The 20,467-nt window shown below is 40.9% G+C and overlaps 1 protein-coding gene across 1 annotated transcript; it reads right to left on the reverse strand.

Annotated features, from left to right (window-relative positions):
• Nucleotides 1-377: 377 nt before the first annotated feature.
• cpn1 (carboxypeptidase N, polypeptide 1) lies at nt 378-19,150 on the reverse strand. The gene is made up of 9 exons (XM_069664405.1): nt 18,535-19,150; nt 15,986-16,182; nt 14,187-14,342; nt 8,721-8,897; nt 8,470-8,581; nt 4,136-4,275; nt 3,514-3,613; nt 1,674-1,792; nt 378-1,498 (listed from the first exon to the last, which is right to left on the reverse strand). Exons 1-9 carry the CDS (start codon nt 18,767-18,769, stop codon nt 1,388-1,390), a joined length of 1,347 nt encoding a protein of 448 aa, XP_069520506.1. The 5' UTR covers nt 18,770-19,150; the 3' UTR covers nt 378-1,387.
• Between the last annotated feature and the right edge of the window lie 1,317 nt (nt 19,151-20,467).

Here is a 20,467-nt window from a genome sequence, read left to right on the forward strand (position 1 = left end):
CCTTGTATGCGGATGACCGCATCAGGCCAATGTGCGCTTTTGTGGGTAACACTGGAAGTGTGGCGTGTGCGTTACCGCTGCGGGATGCGTTAAATTTAATTTGAAATGCATTAAAAAGATGAGTCTTCACAATGCTGGTGTGACAAGCGCGTATCTCAAGCGTGGAAGGAATTCTACATTTTCAGCAGTGTTTTGCAATCACATTTCAGCTTTCAGCATTCCCTCGCATTTTCTGCAAGGATCTGCAGATACTGAGACCACCATCGTTTTCTTCCTTTGCTGTACAGTAGTGACATCTACTGTCCTCTGTAGGTAGAACACAGCCTGAGACTTCAGCAAGAAAAAGTGAAACATCCCTGATTAAAAATAGAGTGAGTTTAATACTCTTAATATTCTCTCATTGAAGCTCATTATACAACACATTGTTCTGACCAAGTAATTTCATTGGATAAGAGGCATTCCATGAGTGCTGATATAGAGGACAACATCACTGGGACTTTTCACTCTGTGTATCACTCCGCCTCAGCCAGGTGTTCAGAATACTGTTAATTAACATCACAGCAGACCGTGTATGTCTACATTGATCAAACTGCTACCTCTGAATCACACAGCTCTTATTTCATTGGTTGATGATAAATGAAAACAAACAGATAAAAGTGTAAAACAGCTGATCTATGGTAACCTGTAGACACAGAGTGCAGGAGAATGTTTAGGTTGCTTAGCAACAACAGACAAGTGTCAGTTAAGTTGTAGAACTAGCTGAGTTGGTGGAGCAAAAAATAATCTGTTGTTGATTATTACTGTTTACTGCTATTTGCTCCTTTTGTAACTGTTGTATAAAAGCAATATCACACTCCAGGTTGTGATGTTATATTGAATATCAGCACGGCTATGAATCGCCATGACGATATTCAGTAAAACACAATCTAAAGTGTGATAATGCTCAAGTATTCCATATGATAATAATTCAGCATTTATTTAATGATATTTTCTTCAATTAGTTGTTAATGTTCTCTTATGTCTCCTGTCCTTTATGTTAACAAATATACAGACATGGTAAATAATGACACATTCTTTTATTTCACTTTCAATATTCAGCAAATTATAGAAATCAAAATCAGAAAAGTCCTTTACAAATACAGTATAACTGTGTTCATACAAATCAACACTGTTACATAAATACATCAGATACGCCGCTTATATTCAACAACAAAACACACAAACAAAAACGAGTTGACATACATAATCATAGGACTACAGAGATTAAATTACATACATATATTATGGTCAATTATCATTTCCATAATTTGCATGTGTGTGCGTGTGTGCGGGTGTATGTTTTCAGTATATGTGTTTAAATGTATGCGTGTGAAGTTTAGTCCATGTCTCATCTAGGGCCGAGTTTTAAGGGCGACTTGGGAGATGAGAGGTTCTTCTTGCCGTTGTGAGGCTTCACTTTCAGGTTTTGTTTTGGCGCCGTTTTCAAGTAAAAATGAAGCTGTGAGGGAAGAGATGAACAAGGTTTAAGTGAGCTTAGCAGAAGTATGTTTTCATCCTATAAGAACATACAAGACACAAACACAAGCCTCGTCCGGAGTTCTCTTTTAAAAGTTTAAATCAGCTGTTATGTTCCTGTCTTACTATGGCTGTTCATACACACAGCAGAAACACACCTGTATGGCCTCAGCTGGTCCCACTGTGACGGTGCTGGTGGAGGCGACGTAACCTGGGGCAGATGCTGTCACCGTGTAGGTACCTGGTAACAGGAGTCTGAAATAGTCGCCGTCCACTCCTAGAGGAGGGATCACATTGGAAAGGTTAGAGGGGGAAACACCAGGATTATTCAGAACCTTTACTTTAGTAAAAGTAGTAATGCAACGTTATGAGTAAGTCCTGCATCAAAACTGCTATGAAGTAAAACTTAATATTATCAGCAAATTTTCCTTAAAGTGAGACTTTAAAAGTTCAGAAAGTAGAAACAAATTGATCTTCCTCTTCTGCTGCTACAGCTTTTTTGGGTCTGGTACAAACAGCATTACATGGTGGCTAATTCTAGTGAATGTTCAGTGGTTATTGCCATTTAACTGACATTACCGATTTAGCTAGCTAACTTGCTGCACTTGCATTTATAATAGTTCTTTTTGACGTAGCATGAAGCAACAGTGGCCTTGTTCAGATAGCCCTTTGTTATAAAAGATGCATTGTTATATCTGGAGCTTTTCGATAAATATTACAGATATATTCATCTCTATTTACAGATTCTACATAGTAGAATAGTCTACATAGTAGAATCTGTAGGCAGGGATGTGGATTTCCGGGAAGGCAAGTTTTCTGGTTCCCGTTTGAAGTTTGCGTGTAGTCCGAGTAATATTGACCAATCATGTATCAGCAGGCTGCAGCGTATGCAAGAAAAACACGGCGATTTAGCTTCTTATTAATCTCTATAAACAGACATCTGCTGTAAGTTCAGCTAACAATCTGTTCTAGATCTAAAATTTAACTTGAGATGAACTCCCTTGACGCTGTGTCACAAATGCCGTTCAGGTTTCCCGACTCCTCGAATGCATCAGATCGATCCGACCTCCGTTCAACAAAGGAGCATTTTAAAAGTTTTCTTCTCCTCTTGAGGACAGACCTGACAAAGCTTGAATTTTTACTTTTCAAAAATCTGCATCATGATGTTGAAATTCAGGCAAAAGTGAGACCAGTTAATAACAAGTTAATCACAAGAACACGGCCTCTCTTTCTGTAACAATGCAGCGCGCGGAACAGGAAGTCTTGTCGGGAAGTCGTTTATCACTTACCGCCCGGCATGTTCACCGGTGTCCCCAGAGGCTGTATCGTCTCAGACTACAGCTGATAGGATCCGAGATTGCATGTATATTGGCGAATGCTCATATCTTTTAAAGTTTAAAAGATAAAAGCTAAAAAACACCAGTGTGGATACATTTAATGTCCCAGTAGGCCAAGGTGAACTTTAGGTGGTTTCATTTGAGGCATAAAATTACGTCAGGTTTAATGTGCTCATAACAGGGTTTTTAATATCTAAGGAAGGGAAGTACCTTATATTATCAGATGTAAAATACGTACAAGTATATTTTCCTCTTAAATGTAGTTGGGTATAAACAAGAATACAATTTAAACAACTGTTATTAAAATAATTTAAGTAAAAGGAAAAATAAAGTGCATAAACAGTAGTTTGCATCTTGTTTAAAGTGCAATTTCCCCACTGGTCACTAGAGGGTGGCATGTTTCTATCCACTGAGAGGGTTGACTTACATGATATCCACCTTCATTTTATAGTTTTAAAAAAGGTATTTTCTATTCTGTTCAGAGCTGGACCTCTTTCCAAGACACACAAAGGCTGCTCTTTATGACTCCACTTTCTGTCTGTAATAATGATTGTACAACACATGCTACCTACGTTTTTCAACACTGCGGTTAAGGAGTGGAAAACTCCGCTGATAAAACTATTACATCTGTAGAAAAGTTTTACTGAAAAGCCCGTCTCACCGGTGGTCACGTCGTGGTTGACGCCAGCCACCGAGATCTCAGCATTGCCGACGGGGTTGTTGTTTTCATCGAATACCATGCCTTTTATCCCATGATGCACCTGGAAAACGGGAGAACACACGTACATTACTTGTCAGTATTTTAGATATTTTTCCATCGCGGTTCAACAATTTCTCTCATTGCATGGAATAAGTGTGAGCCATAGAAAGGCTGCAATGTAACACCGCTTTTAATGCAAGTAAATCACTTCATAAAATTCACGTCCAACCGTGGTCCTCTGGTCTGTAACACACCAACAGTAAAACAGTCTTTACAGGCCCTTTGAGTTTGGTCTATTTAATCATTGCTGCAGAAAACGCTAGCCCTGCCACTATAAGAAGCAATACATCTCTGTATTTCATCTTGGCACTCTGACAATCTGGGATAAAGGAGATTTTGTGCTCAAACCAAGGCCTCTTTTCACGCTTGGCAGAAGGTAAAAGTCAGTTTACTTGTATTACGCTGAATCTCACGCAGCTCGTTTTAAGTTTCTTTATCCAGGAAAGCAAAGATAACTTTGAAAAGAAGCTATGGTATGGCACTTATGGCTCCTGGTAGTGAGTGTGTGTATTTGTCTTCTGACCTGTTCAAGGTATGAAACCAGTGCTTCCCGGTTGCCCAGCCATTCTCTGGGCAGCGCCGATGCAGGAGGGAACTTATCACAGCTCAGCTCCAGGGTGATCTCAAAGCAGTTGCTGTACAGGTAGTTGAAGTCCTGCATGCCTGAAACACACAAAAATATTTAAATGGGGACATATCGGTCATAGCAGTGGTTCCGTGTGCAGTTCATGAAGCCTTGGTTTTCCTCTGAAAGTTGAGATTTGTGAGGAGTTGAGTGATTTATAATTTCAGTCCATCTAAAAAAGAAATGTGACACATTTTTGGTCTGGAGCTTTTACTATTTTCGATGGCCTGATAACAACTCGTTTTATTAGTCTTTGGCTTTGCAACTGGGCAATAAACTACTTTTCATAGCAGCTGAATGCATGTGAGGCCCAACTTGGGAGCTCAGATCTAACCTCATAGACCATGACATAACACTTGGAGCAAAAGATGCTGTTAAAATAAACATAACGTGCTCCTACTAAATGCAACTGTGGGCGTTTTCATCTAATTCAAACGCTTTCATGACTCAACCGAAAAGCCCAACAGTTACACATTCCAAAAAATAATCCAGACCAGCCCTGGCCAGGGTTTACAGATCTAAGAAGTGTATTGTTATAGTTGGTATTATAGATTAACTGAGCTGAAGTTGAAAACATGCCCAGACAGTCAAAAGAAGTTGGTTTAATGTTGCTTCCGAGAAGTCTAAGACAAAACATTACAGTAAGTATTCATTAAATCTTAAAAACAAAGCCCAAAATTTTAAACTATAACTTGCTGGCGCCTGAGCTTATATAACTCTTTATGGCCTGTAGATGGCCAATGCCAATAAATAATATTATTATTAAACCAAACCCTAATAACAGTTCCACAAGAAAGCACTCTTGCTCATTTTATGGTCATAAATAATCCTCAAAGAGTTCATTTGCCAAGATTTACTGTTTTGATGTATTTATTATTCTTGACACTAGATGCAGAGCAAAACAAGGCATAGCGTATTCGAGGACACTAGACTGGAAAGACACTCTACAATTGCATATTACATTTTAAAAGACAATAGACAGTAAAAATAACATATTTGATAACCTGTTTCCTACTTTCAGCTTAGTCACTACAGCTAACTTTAGCATTTAACCAATTCCTAGCTAACATTAAAATTTGGTAGTTAACTTAACCTTTAGCTACCTTAAACTACCATTAGCAAGTAATCTTCACCTTTAACTCGCTAACATTGCCATTAGCTAGAAATCAAAGCCTTTCCTATCATATCATGAGACAATAGAAAACTGTTATGTTTGCTAGGAAGTGGTTAAATGCTAGCTAACCAATTCCTAGCTAACATTAACGTTAGGTAGTTAACTTTTACCTACCTAAAGTTACCAGTAGCAAGTTAACTTCACCTTTAACTTGCTAACATTACCTTTAGCTAGAAATCAAAGCCTTTCCTATCATATTATGAAACAACATCAAACTGTTATGTTAGCTAGGAAGGGGTTAGATGCTAACGAGTTATAATGAGTTATCAAATATGTTGTTTTAACTTGAAACATGGCCCAATGTTCCTCTGGTTTTTTACTATATGTTGTCTTTTTATTTGCTGATCGAACATGGGTTCAAACATACGATTTTATGATTTGCAAGCTAGAATACAGCTAAGATGTTTAAGCTTCCCACCCTTAGCGTACTGTCAGAGGAAAATGGCCGCTGTTCCGTTTGCTATCTGAGTAGTATCCAATGAAGTTTGAATGGGCATCTCGAAAAACCAATGGCTTATGCCTGACATCAATATAACATTAAATTAACCCTACAGAAGAATATTCTATCTGCATATGTTGAAGATGTCCTCCCTCAACCCCATCTTTGTGTGCCTGTCTTAGGTTGCTGGACGGACTGTAAATGATGACCAGCACACAGAAGAGGGAGTCTTGACACCAGTATCCCTGATGGATTATTTGGATATACGCTGGCTACACCGGAAGCCCTAAAATATTGGACGATGCCTAAAAAGTCAAATAAGCTTAATTAAAACGATGTATAAAAGGCATGTTTTCCCAGTGCAAAGTAAGGCGAGTATGTCTACTAATAACTAAACATTAATTACTACTGTCAGTGACAAAGTCAATCTAGCACAAGTGGGACTTCTTTGCATCTTAAGGGAACTCCCCTCCCGTCAGACTACCCATCCCCCATAATAATAACTTTCATACAGTCCCTAAGGTTGTTGTCTTATTGAAGTGTAAATGCAGTTGTTGGTGTAGGCTACAGCAGGTGAAGAGGTTAAAGTCAAGAGGAGAGAACAGCTCAGGCCTCTGAAAGAGTCAGAGAGTTCATGACCACACTGGGAATGAGTGCCTTGCAAGCCACTCAAGGCATGTCATTCATGCTGAAGTCGATGCCAGCCCCTGCCATCATTCATGCAGGGGGTCTTGTCATTCTTTGGATGGGTAAGGAGAATGACGTCTTCCAATAGAGTGGAAATTCATGTTAACAGTTTAGGGAACCAGTCATGTTATGCTTTATGGTGTTGGTAGAAAAAAAATGCTGGATTTCCCACAGTTAGTCTGAGGTATCGCGACAAACCTCCCTTCCTTTCGTGTAAATTGTGTACTGCTGCAAGCTGTATTAGTAATCATTACATCAGTGGAGGCACATAGAAGTTTAAATTTGGGAAATACACTTGTTCCCATTCTGCTAAGAGTAGGCTAAGGACATTGGTACAGCTTTCAGGACTTTATGTTTAATTGGAAGCTACCACAAGCAGGCAGTTAGCTTAGAACAAAGAGTGAGACAGCTTAATTACTACTACTCACTACTGTCTATTACTACAACTATACTGGCTAATTAACTAGCTAATTAGTTATTTCTTGATATTTTAATACCTACTGAAACAAATTGTGGTTTTAAGCTAACTGGCTAATGACTACAGCTTCATATTTAGTGTACATTAGTCTAATTGACGATGGTATCTATATCTGATCATCTCCTCTTAAAGTAAACAGGAAAATTGGATGGATTTTTGTTCGGATGCTAAAATCAGGTATGGGGTTAACACAAGCTTTTATGATTATCATACGTTTTATGATAAAAATATGTCAATAAATACCCAAATTAGAAGCAAGCTAGCTTAACGTTAGCTACATACGTTTGCGATGCATTGATGCTTTGAAATCAATTAAAGCATTGCATATTTGTAAAGACTATCTTGTTGAAAAAAAACACATTTCCACATCACCACATTTTCTGCAGGTATTCAAAATCCAATGGAAAAATACATTTTGTATTTTGCTCACTTGCTCACTCACTGGAACTTAAAAACGTAGATGGGCTAAAGTTATTGTTACGTCTTCACTAACTGATTCATTAAAGCATCGTAACACAAGCATCATGCCCTCTTCAAGCATTGCAAGTCCAGATATGGAGTCACAATTCAGACAGAAAATGTAAACAGTGGTTTTAGAGTAAAACTTGTACAACCTTTGGTCACTTTGGTTTATCTTACAAGTCTCATTTACATAGCTATATCATGAAAGCTAGTTTCAGCCATTTACAGTGAGAATTGAAGACATTTTCCAGTTATTATTTCTTGTTTTACTTTGTCACTTTGTCCCTTGTCATGAGTTCTCATCGTTTAGTTTTGTATTTAGTTCATTCTGTGTTCTTGTCAGTTTTTAGTCTTGTTTAGTTAAGTAGTTCACTTGTGTTTTTGGTTAGATCATTTCCTGTTTTACTTTGTCACCTTGTCTCTCGTGTTGGTCCACTTCCTGCCTTTGTGTTTCCCGCTTGTTTGATTGTGTGCCCTGCCCTGATTGTTTTCACCTGCCCCTTGATTGTCTCACCTGTGTCTGATTAGCCTCACCTCCTATGTTTATTTAGTCTTTGTGGCTAGTTCATTGTCTTTGCCGTGTTACCTGTGGACTTTTGTCATCCTTGTGGATTTTCCCTGTTCCCTCGTGGCTCCCCGTTGTTGTGTGTGTTTCCAGTTTTTCCTTTGGATTATTCTTTTATCTTGACTATGAAACTTTTTGTCTTTTGTTGGATTCTAGATTTTGTTTTTGCATTTTTTGCCTTTTGTAAATTAAATCATATATCTAAGTCTGCACCTGGGTCCTTTACCAATTTATTTTTTACCCAAACCGTGACAATTTTTTATGCTACTCAAGAGTGCCCCAAATCTTCATATTCTAATGCTTCAAGCTTAGCTCAGTTCCAAGATCAAATTTAAAACCTAACTTTTGACCTGGGAGGAAATTTCGATATTTGTGGGCACTGCTGAAGACAATTTACAAAATGCTCAGGAGCAGAGGGTTTGCTTACCTTTCGACAGAGAGTACCAGCTGGCCCCGTTGGTGATCCCCTCATCAAAGAAGTCCCCGCAGTTCCAACCCTTGTGCATCCAGCTGTGAGCGTACGAGTAAGTCCTCGCCAACTGTCATCACACACAAATCCAAGAATGCCCAGTCATCCAGATGTTTTCACACACACTCACACGCACTCATACACACGACACACAGTGATGAGAACAGATGTGTGTAGCATCTGGAAAGAATTTTCAAGCTGCAGCACACCTTTCTGAAGATTTTGTCATCTGGAGTAGCCGCGTACGTGGTCCTCCCTCGAATGCGGGGATCTCTCGACTTGTCGAAAGGGTAATTGGCGACTACGGCTCCCCCATGGAGGTTGGCTGATAGGACAAAATTGTAGTTTTGCATCCATTTTATTACTGCTAAAGTCTCCGGTTCAACCTGTGGAGGACGTAGAATGAGAAAGTTATAAATAAAGTGGAACTTTTAGAGCTAATCCACTTAGAGGGCAATGCACATCACATCAGCAATGTTCCAATATCTATTTTTTTTGTCTATTGGCCAACTTGACTACCAGTTCCGTTACTAGTTAAATAAGAAAACATATTAAACATTTATTAGCTTTACCACAAACCTGTTATTGATTTTGTATGATTGCTATCTTTGCTTTACGGCCAAGCTTAGTAAACTGTAGGAATCCTAACTTAAAAACAAGCTGAGCACCTAGGAACAAGCTACGCTAACGTTAGCAGTAGTTCGGCTAGCAGTCTCTTCTTACATCCTGTGTCCTTCGAAGACTGCCAGAGAAACCCTGAGTATTAACTTGTAACTGCTTTGTGTAGTCACAGGTTTAAAAAATCTTAACTTTGAATTAAAAAAAGCAACCTTTAAATAAGTGGTTGGAAAAAAAATGATATGACATTTAGCTAGCTTTAGCTAACGATACACTTCTAGCTAGCAGCTCACTGTTTTTCTTTGCCGCTCTAAAACAGTAGTTGCTAGTGGCTGCCATATTGTTGCTATGTAGACTACTGTTTTTGCAAAATAAATGATGGTATCATCTGCATACTTGCTGGTCAATTATTGCATTTTAAGCTGTATTGAAGGCATTTCCGATACTGGTTTTGGTACCAGAACAACTCTGCATGACTTATTGACTCTCTTGGAAATATTCAACTTTTACTTTTGCAAGATAAATCATAATTTAATCCAATTTACTGATATTGTTTCACATAACTTTATCCCAGACATTCCCCAAACACCATCAGTGGACTGACCACATCTGGTTTTCAGTTCACCCAGAACTGCTGGCTTCTCTGCCTGGCTGGTTATGTGGACAAATCCTTGTTTTCTCTGCTTTACTATAAGCAAGTATTTTGTGTAATTTTTCCCTTCCTTTTTAATTTTTAAGAGCAAGGGAATGCAATGTTTGGGAACAAATGTCCTTCAACACTTGAGTATATCTCACTTTATCTAGACTGGAAATACGCTTTGTTTCTGGAATTCAGGGACAAGATGAGGTTAGACCGACTTCTAAAGTTTGTGGATCCTCCTTTGTGATACTTCATAAATCTTTAACCTTCAGATTCTGGTTTAGGCCGCCATATATTGTCTCTGTCAGCGATAACTATCCTCGCATGCTCTTGGCCGTATATCACGCATGGAGACAAGCTGTAATACCTCTCCTTGAATAAGGTATGTAGGACAATAAACACAGTCTGGTCCAGCTGGAGAATAATCAAAACCCGATCTGAGACGACAGGCCTTGAATGCAGCATTGGTAACCAAGAAGCAGGACTTCTGTTTTGAGGCCTGGCAGGTGTTTATTGTCCGTGGATCTTTATATACACTCGTGCACTCTTTGAAGTCAGAGCCAACACTATGGTGTAGGGTTACATATGAAGGACACACACTGATAATCATAAAGTCGTGTTACGAATGCCATCTTAAACACAAACACACACATATCCGCACATTCTGGATCACTTAGAGGTTCATTGGCAAGCAATCCCAGGTTGGATTTAACACTTTATGAGGCCAAACAAATGTCAGCGGCTCATGTTGTTCTTCACAGACTATATAAATGCGGTATGCAGGGCTTAGAATAGACCCTGTTGTCAGTCTGTGGGAGGCGGAAAGATATAAAACATTTCTCTAAAGGAATCCCTTTAGAGAAACTATCCGTGAAAATTACAACTTAGCCGTCTCCGTGTGATTTGAGCATGGAACAATCTCTCTGGCCGAGGAGAGAAATGGACTCATTCCTCGGCGTGAAGCATCATCCGCTAATTAAAATGTAGCACGGTGGAGTGTGCACATGTGTAGCCTGTGAGAATGTAATCCTGACCGGCATGAATGAAGTATCTGTAACAGTGGCACAGTTACTCTTTTGTGTTTGCCGTTCAGGAGGCAGTCATGTGGGGAGGACAGCTCGCCGCAGGGCAGACCAGTGCTTTAGTTTTCTGGACATAACACAGAAACTAGTAAAAAAAAAAAGTAAAAATCAAAGGCTTGCTTGAAAAAACACTTTTTTGATATTTAACGATTAGTACTGTATTGATACCTTGCCAAAATCCGCTGCAGTTAAAGAGGTGATTTTGAATTAAGTTAATCAACCTCCCCTTTTAAATAAGTGGCTCAATGATACGGTTTCCTAACTTAATTTAGAGGCACTAACTCCTCATGTAGCTCTTTTGGCTCTTTCTCTTTACCGATACTGATACTGAGCTTGGCTCTATGTAAAGTTTATATCTGTGTACACAGCCGATACCTGTACAGTATTGAGCTGTCAGTTGTTGCTTCCTGATTTTATTATATTATTCCTGACATATTGAAAATAGTTACTTTTAAATATGCACATAGGTCGTGTATATATATCTTTTTTAAGTAATTTATTGCATCATCATCTTAAAGTAACAATCTCAAACGTTTTCATGTAAATAAATGTCTGTTAAGTCTTTATCTATCACCGAATGAGGTAACACAATGGTGCTTGAGCCTATGGCCCACTGATGAAAGCCTTTGCATTTGCAGTATATAGTATTATTATGGACTGGCTGTCTGTAGCGACATTCACGGAAAAAAACACAAGCGGCGCTCAGCAGTGGTTGGTCTGCCAGAGAGGGTAGGCGGAGCTAAGCAGACACTTTTCCGGTCTCTGCAAGTGTTGCGAGTAAACAGTAATCTACTACGGCTGAACAAACAAAGAAAAGATCGATGACTACAGATACAACTTCAACAATAAGTGAAAATCCAAAGAAAAAGAAACAAATTTGACGCTCAGAAGAAGGCAAACAGTCTACAAATGAAAGCGAGGAAAATCAAGAGTTAGAACCACCACAATTGAGCCAGCCGTAGACGTCTGGTTACATGAGGACGTGTGCTCCCACAATTACCAATCATTGCCAATGAAATATTTGAGATTAGAACTTTAAGTAAAACTACACTCATATGCCTTAAACGGATAACAGTTTCATAATACGATAAAAACAAACACTGCTACATTAATATGTAGCACTAACAAACACTCACATTTGACTTGCAGAGAAATCCTATTATCTGCCTTTAATAACACCCAGTGTGCTCAAGTAAGAACGATCAAACAGGCCGATTTAGAGACACCTAAAGAAGTTTAACCCTGAGAACAGAAGCCCGTTTAGTGTCTGCTGAAGATATAAGACAGCTGCAGACGAGACATCCCCAAGGACCTGACCTTAATACTTAAAATACACTTTCAGCCAGCTATTAGTGATAGTTTGACAGCATGCCTTCTTTCTACACGTTACACTGCAGTGATCTTAAATCATGAGTTCACTGAGTTACACAGAAAATAAATGTATCTACTGTGGCCAAGCAGAGCGATATAACCTGCATTAGTGAGCCACCAACATAACCCGTCAGCATATTCTTTAAATGATTGATACAGTTTATGTTGTTCACAGTGTAGTGCAAGTGACTGTTTCTTATACTTTTAATGGACATGCAGGTACATGCACAGTACCTGACTATACAGGATGCTTAGAGTGTTCTTGCCAAGTAAGAAATATTTCATGAAGCACAGTAAAGTGGGTGCCAATAGTCTCATACAAAGAAAAATATCCAGCAGGGCTTTAATCTACAGAAAGTATAACTGCTCTTGAAGTAGCAGTGGTGGAATATAAGTTTGTTTACCTAAATGCTGCACCTTAGCTCTATTCCTCATTATCAGATATAGTTACCACTAGAGATATCCCGATCTCAACTTTCGGATCGAAGGCGCATTTTTTAAGCCGACCATCTCACCCCAATCTTTTACGTCAACTGTTCTAAACCGAGCACAATTTGCGGCAGTACGCAAATGTGCGAGTAACTTAGCATTAATAACCCTGTGGCTAAAATGTCAGCAGTGTGGAAATACTTTAAACTATGAAGCGAAAACAGCCACTTGCAATATATGCAATACGCTGCGTTCAATACTACCAATCTGATACCACATCTAAAAACTAAACATGCAACGGAATATGATGCGTTCACTGAAAGACAGAGGAAAAGGCTTCTGCGCCAAAGCAACAAACTCTGGACTTTCAAAGGAAGGACAAATATCCCTGAGAGAGCGAAAAAGGCCAAACCAGATCGGGACTCGGTTTGACAGATATTTAATATTAACAGAATCGGATCGGGGGCCAAAAAAGCTGAATGGGACATCCCTAGTTACCACTTACTTCTAAGATTAAGGTTTAACACATAAAACAGTTTAAGATTTGAAAATGCAAAATATCAAGCCAGTTGTTCCCAACCCATCAGATTTATCTTGTGACTCTTTGAAGGGGCCTGACCCTTAGGTTGGGAACCAATGGATTAAAATACTGAACCGTATATAAAGTGGTTTCACCTCAGCCTCCTTTAATAGCAAAATGCAGACAACTTTATTTCATTAGTATTAATAATGCAAATTGTAATATCCAAAAAGCTAAACTTTATAAACTGAAGTATTCTTACGTTGTTGTACTATTGGTAAAGGTCCTCTTCCACCACTACAGACATCGCAAGGAAGTGATACTATAAATGAATTCACAGGATTGCTAACTATGTGTAGTGATGCACACACTCATACGATACTAGCAGGTAACAGCTACACTCTGAGACCGCAGAGTGGGTCAGTTCAGACTCTCATCGTGGTGACAAAACGTCAAAAATGTTTCACTCAGGCTGAAAGTCTTTATATACAGTACCTGTAGTACCGTGTCAGGTGTTGTGATTCTAAGAGTGCGAGAGTGTTAAACGATTATTGTGCATCAACTTCCACATCTGAGTTGGAACAAGTAAGGCTGCCTGCTTGTTTCATAATGCAAGGACAAAGGAGAGCGACCTCTGTCTGACCCAGAGGATAAGTTGTTTATATGACGAGGTATAGGTTACTACAGTAGAATAAGCAAACACACCCATGCCAAAAGGTCAGACACGCACAAACACACACAACATACACAAACAGCCAGCCGGGCCGTTTACTTTGTCCACTCAATGTTTAATTTTACAGGCAGTTTCTTTTCATTGAGTAACTTGCTGCGGAATCTGATCCACTACAAATCTCAACGTCAACACAGTCAAAGCCAAGATAACTCAGCTTTGTAACTCATGATTTAACTTCAAACATGGAACACAAACACACACGAGCAAGAGAAACGTACTCTCCTCACTGTTTCTTTCTCCCCACAAACACAAAGATGAAAGGGGCGTTTTTCTAGTACTGACCGTTTGCTCCCAGTTGTCTGGCAGTGGCAGGTGGTGGTTTCGTCCGTTGGTCTTCTCATAGTAGTACATGAGTGCGTTCAGGTCCGGAAAGTTCCGGTTCAAATCGATTTCTCTGGAGTTCCCTCGACCCACCAGGTAGCCGTTGAACTCTGGACCCTGTCGACACACAGACAACATATCAAACAGCAGCAAATGTTGGTTTTTCCCCAATAGATGGATTTAATTATCATTCTATCTTTTTGCCTCTTTGGTTTTAAGATACAGCTTCTTAAACTAGGACTTTATATTGTTTGGAAGCGGCAAAGGAAAAGTAGTTTGTGTGTTCCACAGTGTCACAGTTAATTTTCTTCAGTTGTTTTTTTCTGGACATAACCTTTACTTGACAATGATTTCTTTGTTTTTTAAATAGAAAGCCTCCAAGAAAAATGCTAAATATGTCACAAAAACACAAACAAGAAAAAATTCCAAGGCACTATGAGTCCTGAGTATTACAAAACGCCTATTATAACGCATGGCAGACACAATAGAGAAGGTTTTGCATCTGTCTGACGTTGTCCTTCTGAGTTAAATGTCAACGGCTGGATTGGCATGAAAATTGGTACAAACATTCATGTTCCCCACAGGATGAATCCTAAAGATTTCAGTGTTTCCTTGACTTTTCCTCTGGTGCCAGCATTGGAACAAAATTGAACCTCGTTCGGTGTATTATCAGCAATTAGCTTCAGCATGTGCCTTTAGTTTAGTTTAGCATGCTGACATGCTAAAATAAAAAAGTAATCCTGCGTTTACTTTGTGAAGCGACTGTATTTACTGTGACTTCAACCACCCATTGTTTTGAAGCCTCAAGGTTGGCATTACGGCCGTTGCCATCTTGTTTTTTTAGAGCCTGAAGTGACCATATTTGGCGTAAAGAGTGAATACGCAATGCTACGTCTCTATCCTTGTTGACAGGTCGCCATGGTAGCGCCGTGTCAATCACAAGTACTTTGGCTTCATTTTTTCCACTATTAACATAAAGTCTATGTGAACATGTTACACAATTATCCTGCTTAACATTAACCTGTTAGCATTGTCAGTGGCAGCATGTTAGCTATCTGACTTTAGCTTTTAGCTAGGTACAGACTCATAGAGGTGCTAGAATGGCTTTTGACTCTTGTTTTTCTGATGTCACAGGTATGAAACAATTTCTTGAGATAAATCAGTACACTGTGCCATCGAGGAATCTGTGACATGGAGCCACCTTCCTGTTTCTGTCCAGACGCTGCTGCATCCCAACATCTGTTGATGCAAGAAATTACAGTGCAGTCCGCATGTGTTGTCTGAGTGGCAAAGAGACACGCCGTCATGTGCAACTGGCCTCCTCGGGATATATAATTTGCCTCAGAGAGATTGTGTGCATGTGTTTGTTTTTAAAGGTGCCTGCATGTATGTCTGTAGTTTCAGGGTCCATATAATTAGCCCCCAGTAAATCTAGGGGCTCTCCCGGGAAGCTGATAGATGGGATTATTATAGATATTAGCAAACAGTGGGGGAAAAAAACTGTTCTGCACTGCCGGTAACACACATACCTTTAGATATAGGTTACTTGATGGAGTCATATGTGTTTGCTGTGACTTTATTTGCAGGTTTAAGAAGTTCTCCTGAAGGACTTTTACATTTCCACTGCCAACACCAAAGTCAAGGAAAAATGTTGGACCTATTTTTTTCCAAAAGTTGCAAATGATTGCAGAAGAAAAACTTGGTTTTCATTTGGCACATGTAAGCATAGAGCTCACATGTATTGTCAGGGTGCACATTACCTGTCTGGCAGCCACCTCGTAGCCGTCCGGGTTCATGGAGGGCAGGATGTGGATGCGGGTATCGTGGATCAGCCTCATGATCCGCTGGTTTCCGGCCCTGTATTCCTCGCACAGGAACTGGGAGAACTTAATGAGCAGCTCACGGCCGAGCACTTCGTTGCCGTGCATGTTGCCCACGTACTTGAATTCCGGCTCCACTGGAGAGGAAGTGGAGAGGTGAGGGGGGACATGAAGGTCAAAAGGCCACACAGAGCTGTCAAGCGTGACAGGTAAAATGACTGCCTGAGCGTGCACACACATACGTAACGCACATATGAGCACACTGACTTTAAGCTACTTAAAATACAGCCGACTGAACAGGTAGGGAGTGTTTATTTATATTTATTTATTTTTGGTCAACAGCATAAATGCAATACATTTTCCTTGTTGAAAGGGCACGTCCCCATTTTAGCTTTGCACTCCAGTCAGACAATCATCGTTAAACAATCAAAACAACATGACTAGGTCAACCTAGTATGTGGCTGACCGCATCAGGTCAATGTGTGCTTTCGTGTGCAACACTGGAAGCGTGGCGTGTGTGTGGCGTGTTCATTTTAAATGCATGAAAAGAGATGAGGGTCTTGACACAGCTGGCTTGACAGGCGCATATCTAGCGCGACTCACACATTGGAAATATAGAGCATAGGAGGCCCGCCTATGCCTCGCACACAGGTCTCGGTCAGCTAACGTTAGCCATTAGCTGCTAGCGATACCAGACCAACTAAGGCTGTATCTGCGAGCCTGTTAGTGCATTCAATTGGGGGTGTTTAATATTACTGTTTTGTTCTAAACTATTTATAATTTACTAATCTCAGTTTACATTATTCCAGTTTCTTTATCGGAAGCTCTTAAGGTTGTGACCAAGGTGAACTCAGGGCAGTGAGTCTGATTACATCTGATTGAATTATTTGGATAAGGTCATCTTACATTCCTATTCCTATCTGTCACTGATTGGGTGAGGCACCTATCCAAACAGTCTCCCTCTCTCTGTATAAGGTTCCCTCCTCCCCAGGGTCCCTTCATTAATCACTGCTGGAGTGTTGATAGAACCAAGGACCCCCTAACTCTGCAGCTGACAGAGCTACTGATAAATATTGCTGAGAACTTTGGTTTAATGATAAAAATATTGCTGTCTTGTCCCTTAAGTGTACGATGAAAATATGGATTTTAAACTGGATTATTAGATGTGTTTGCACTTCTGTAGTTCATAAGAAGATATAAGGGGGCTTTGGCGGGCTGTGGTATGTGGGAGTGAGCAGATACTCTTAAATTTATGAACACCCTTCACTAATTGCTTCAGGCACCCAAATGGCAGCTTGGTTGCTACAATTCACCTCCTTTTCTTTAGCAAGGGGCCAACTGGCCTTAGGTTCAGAAAACAGTGTTGGCTCTAGCATGCAGCTTTAAAAAGCACACACACACACACACACCAACCCTCAGCAGCATGTGAAAGAATGAACTTCCTAAAGGGTGCCGGAGGGCTGACCCAGACGAGACCTGAGGTCACTCCCCTCCGTGAAGTGCACGGTTCCTGTTTTTCACCCTCGGTCATCATGCAACAGAACAGGCGCACATCCTTCCATTCTCCTGAAGGAAGCCCCTACGTGTGCAAATGCAGATAAAAATGCAAGCTCAGCCGCAGCCAAAAGAGCATTCCCTGCAGTTGTCAAGCTTTTATTTTTTTTTTCCCCCCAAAGAGCTGCCATGAAAAATGCAAGAATGGAAAACTCTTCAAAATCCCGTCTGACCTTACGGCCTGCTTTCAGTGCAAACACTGTGATGAGGTCGTGGTTTTTCAATTTGCAACTGATATGCAACGTAAACACCTGGAAGCCGGATTCAGTGGTTTGGAGAGGGAGGGAAAACGAGCAAAGCTTTTGCAAGAGTCGGTTCAGGGTTAAAGTCATATTGACTCAAAGCGAACCTCTGTGTCATCTGCTCTGCTTTGAATAACACCCCACATGTTGTCAGCGGTTGGATGGCGAGAAAAAAAAGATGAAATGAATCACAGATGTTTCTCAATTCTTTCACTTTTAGGTTTCACTTTGTGTTCTCCACAGATTGCCGTCACTGATGTTTATCAAAGAAGCCAGCTTTTTGGATAGCGCCTCTTTTTTTTTCCCCCTTCTCACCATGAAGCCGCACAGTAATTCAGCTTCTGAAAGCTACATGGAAAGCTTGCGTTTCATCTCCTGTGGGAAAAAACTGGAGCCCCCACAGACTGCTGTGTCTCCTGCCAGCTATGCTCTCACTCGCCACAGCAAGAAGTGCAAAACAAATGGGGAGCCAGTGACACGGCCTGTGCATTTAATCCATTTGCTGCAGCACCAGGACAGTTTTGATTAACAGAAGTTGCTTTGAGAAGAGTGTGACTTGAATCTTAACTAATATAAACTCATTTTAACTTGGAATTTGCAGAATGTCTGCTATTTTATCTGCATGAAAACACTCTTAATCCTAACATGCCCATCCTCACTGAACTGTCAATCATTGAATCAGGTGTTACTCACATGCCTCATGGATTCCCGGGTTATCACTGAACTCCAGCACGTAGAGGTGGCGCCCCTCCACGCTGCGCCCGATGTTGTAAATGCGCGTGATGTAGGGGCACTCGCTCTGCACTGCAAACAGGGCTCGCACCATGTCCTCGTAGCGGTGATGCTGGAAGTCCGAGCCCCGCGCCAGGAGCCCCATCAGCCCCAGCAGGAGAGCAGGGAGCCAGGGAAGAGTCCAGCCCCGCTGCATGGTCCCTCAGACAAAGTTTTGCAAAAAGGAGGAGAGGAGGCCGCCCGCAACTTTGCAAAACCCTCACACACTTTCAGACGAATATTCCCTCACACACCAAACATACTCCCTCTTCGTCTCTTGTCCTCTTCTTTCTCCTCTCCCTGTGCCTCCTCCCACATACACTCCTCACACTGAAGAGCAAGTAAGGACAGCCCCCTGCTCCTTCTTTGTCTCACTCTCCTCCTCCAACAGCTGCTTCTCTCCCTCTCTTTGCCCCTTTGGGTCCTTGTCAAGTACATGCTACTTGCTTTATTGGCTCTTTCAATGCTTCTGCTTCAAGTAGTTCGCCCCACAGCCCCCCTCGGCTCTCGGCACACACAATCTGAATTTCATTCTGTCTCTGAGACACTCGTTTTCTGTCCCTTTCTTTGTCTCTAACGCTTGTTCTTTACTCCCTTTCCTGGGAAAGAGGGGTTGTTTCCACGGCACTGCGCTCCCCAACCCCTGCAGCCCTCAATCATCCATTCATTAACTCTTAAGTCAACACACAACCCCTTGTGTGTGTGTGTGTGTGTGTGTGTGTGTGTGTGTGTGGGAGTGCATGCACGGGCGCCTGAACTCCTTAGCTGAATCAGTGTGAGAGCTCTTTCGCAACCTTTGGACTTGAATTGTTGCTCTGTTTTCTCAAAGCAGCATTCACACACACACACACACACACAGGAAAATGCGTGTGTGTACGAGTGCACACACATGCTCTTCTGGCCCAGAGAAGAAAGACCAAATGCTGCAATTAGACTTCTAAAGACACAGGTTGATGCCAAGACACATGCATCCCCCCCCCCTCCCACAAACACAAACACACACACACTTACTGCAGAGTGTGTGCAAGGGGTGCTGTCAATCAAACCTGCAGGAGAAAAGAGGAGCTGTTTCCCTCGCTGAATGTTGTGCAACAGCCCGTGGAAGTTTCAGAATAGAGGGAAGGAAAGGCAAACGTGAAGCAAGAGACACAGTTACAGATGGAAAATTGAGCAACAGGAGGCTCAGGAGGAACAAGTGATGTCAAGGGAGGGAACAAAGAGAGGAGGAACGGCCTACAGGGATGCAGAGAAGCAGGAGAAGAGAAGGACAGAGATTGACACAAATAAGAGCATCTTACAGTCTCTGTGCATCAGTTTCTTGGAACTTCAAATCGTCAGCTCACCAGATAAAAAGATCTTTCTTTTCAGGTCTTTCTTGCTGCTGGCCCTGAATCGTAGGACAAACTTCTTGGGACAAGTTCAGCTTAACTTTTGGGGTGAAATCAGGGTCAAAGCATTTAAATTTGAATTTCAACCTTGAGTTACTGTGCTCATGACTGTGCTTTACTGTTCTCATGGCTTATTTCATAATATGGTCCCTAAATACTTGCTAAAAATCTCAGCTACTGTTCGTAATAATACTTGGTAATACTCAAAAACTAATCTTAAATAAGTCAAACTCGAGGCATCAATGATCCACACACACACGCAGACGCAGAGACGGAGAGGCAACATGTTGTGGGAAAATGACATCTGGTGGATGTATCTGGTGCTACAGTCGTGGACACAGTAGTTTTTAAGAAAACATCGTTCGAAAAATGTCTTTTAAAATGTCTTATTTAGCCACTACGTACAAACATATAGAATAGGATATTCATGTGGTCCCGCCCTTATGATTTACAGCAGGCTTGCTCTA

This window comes from Semicossyphus pulcher, unplaced genomic scaffold (genome assembly GCF_022749685.1).
Source record: "Semicossyphus pulcher isolate SPU_LCO1_2020_fin unplaced genomic scaffold, fSemPul1.0.p SCAF_16, whole genome shotgun sequence".
NCBI lineage: Eukaryota > Metazoa > Chordata > Actinopteri > Labriformes > Labridae > Semicossyphus > Semicossyphus pulcher.

Excerpts from the sequence above, each read along its gene's own strand:
- cpn1 (XM_069664405.1), bottom strand. The coding sequence starts at position 18,769 with ATGCAGCGGGGCTGGACTCTTCCCTGGCTCCCTGCTCTCCTGCTGGGG. Across the intron at positions 16,183-18,534 it reads CCCGGGAATCCATGAGGCAT|TGGAGCCGGAATTCAAGTAC; the intron begins GTGAGTAACACC and ends CTTCCTCTCCAG. Across the intron at positions 1,793-3,513 it reads CAACCACGACGTGACCACCG|GAGTGGACGGCGACTATTTC; the intron begins GTGAGACGGGCT and ends TCCCTCCTCTAG.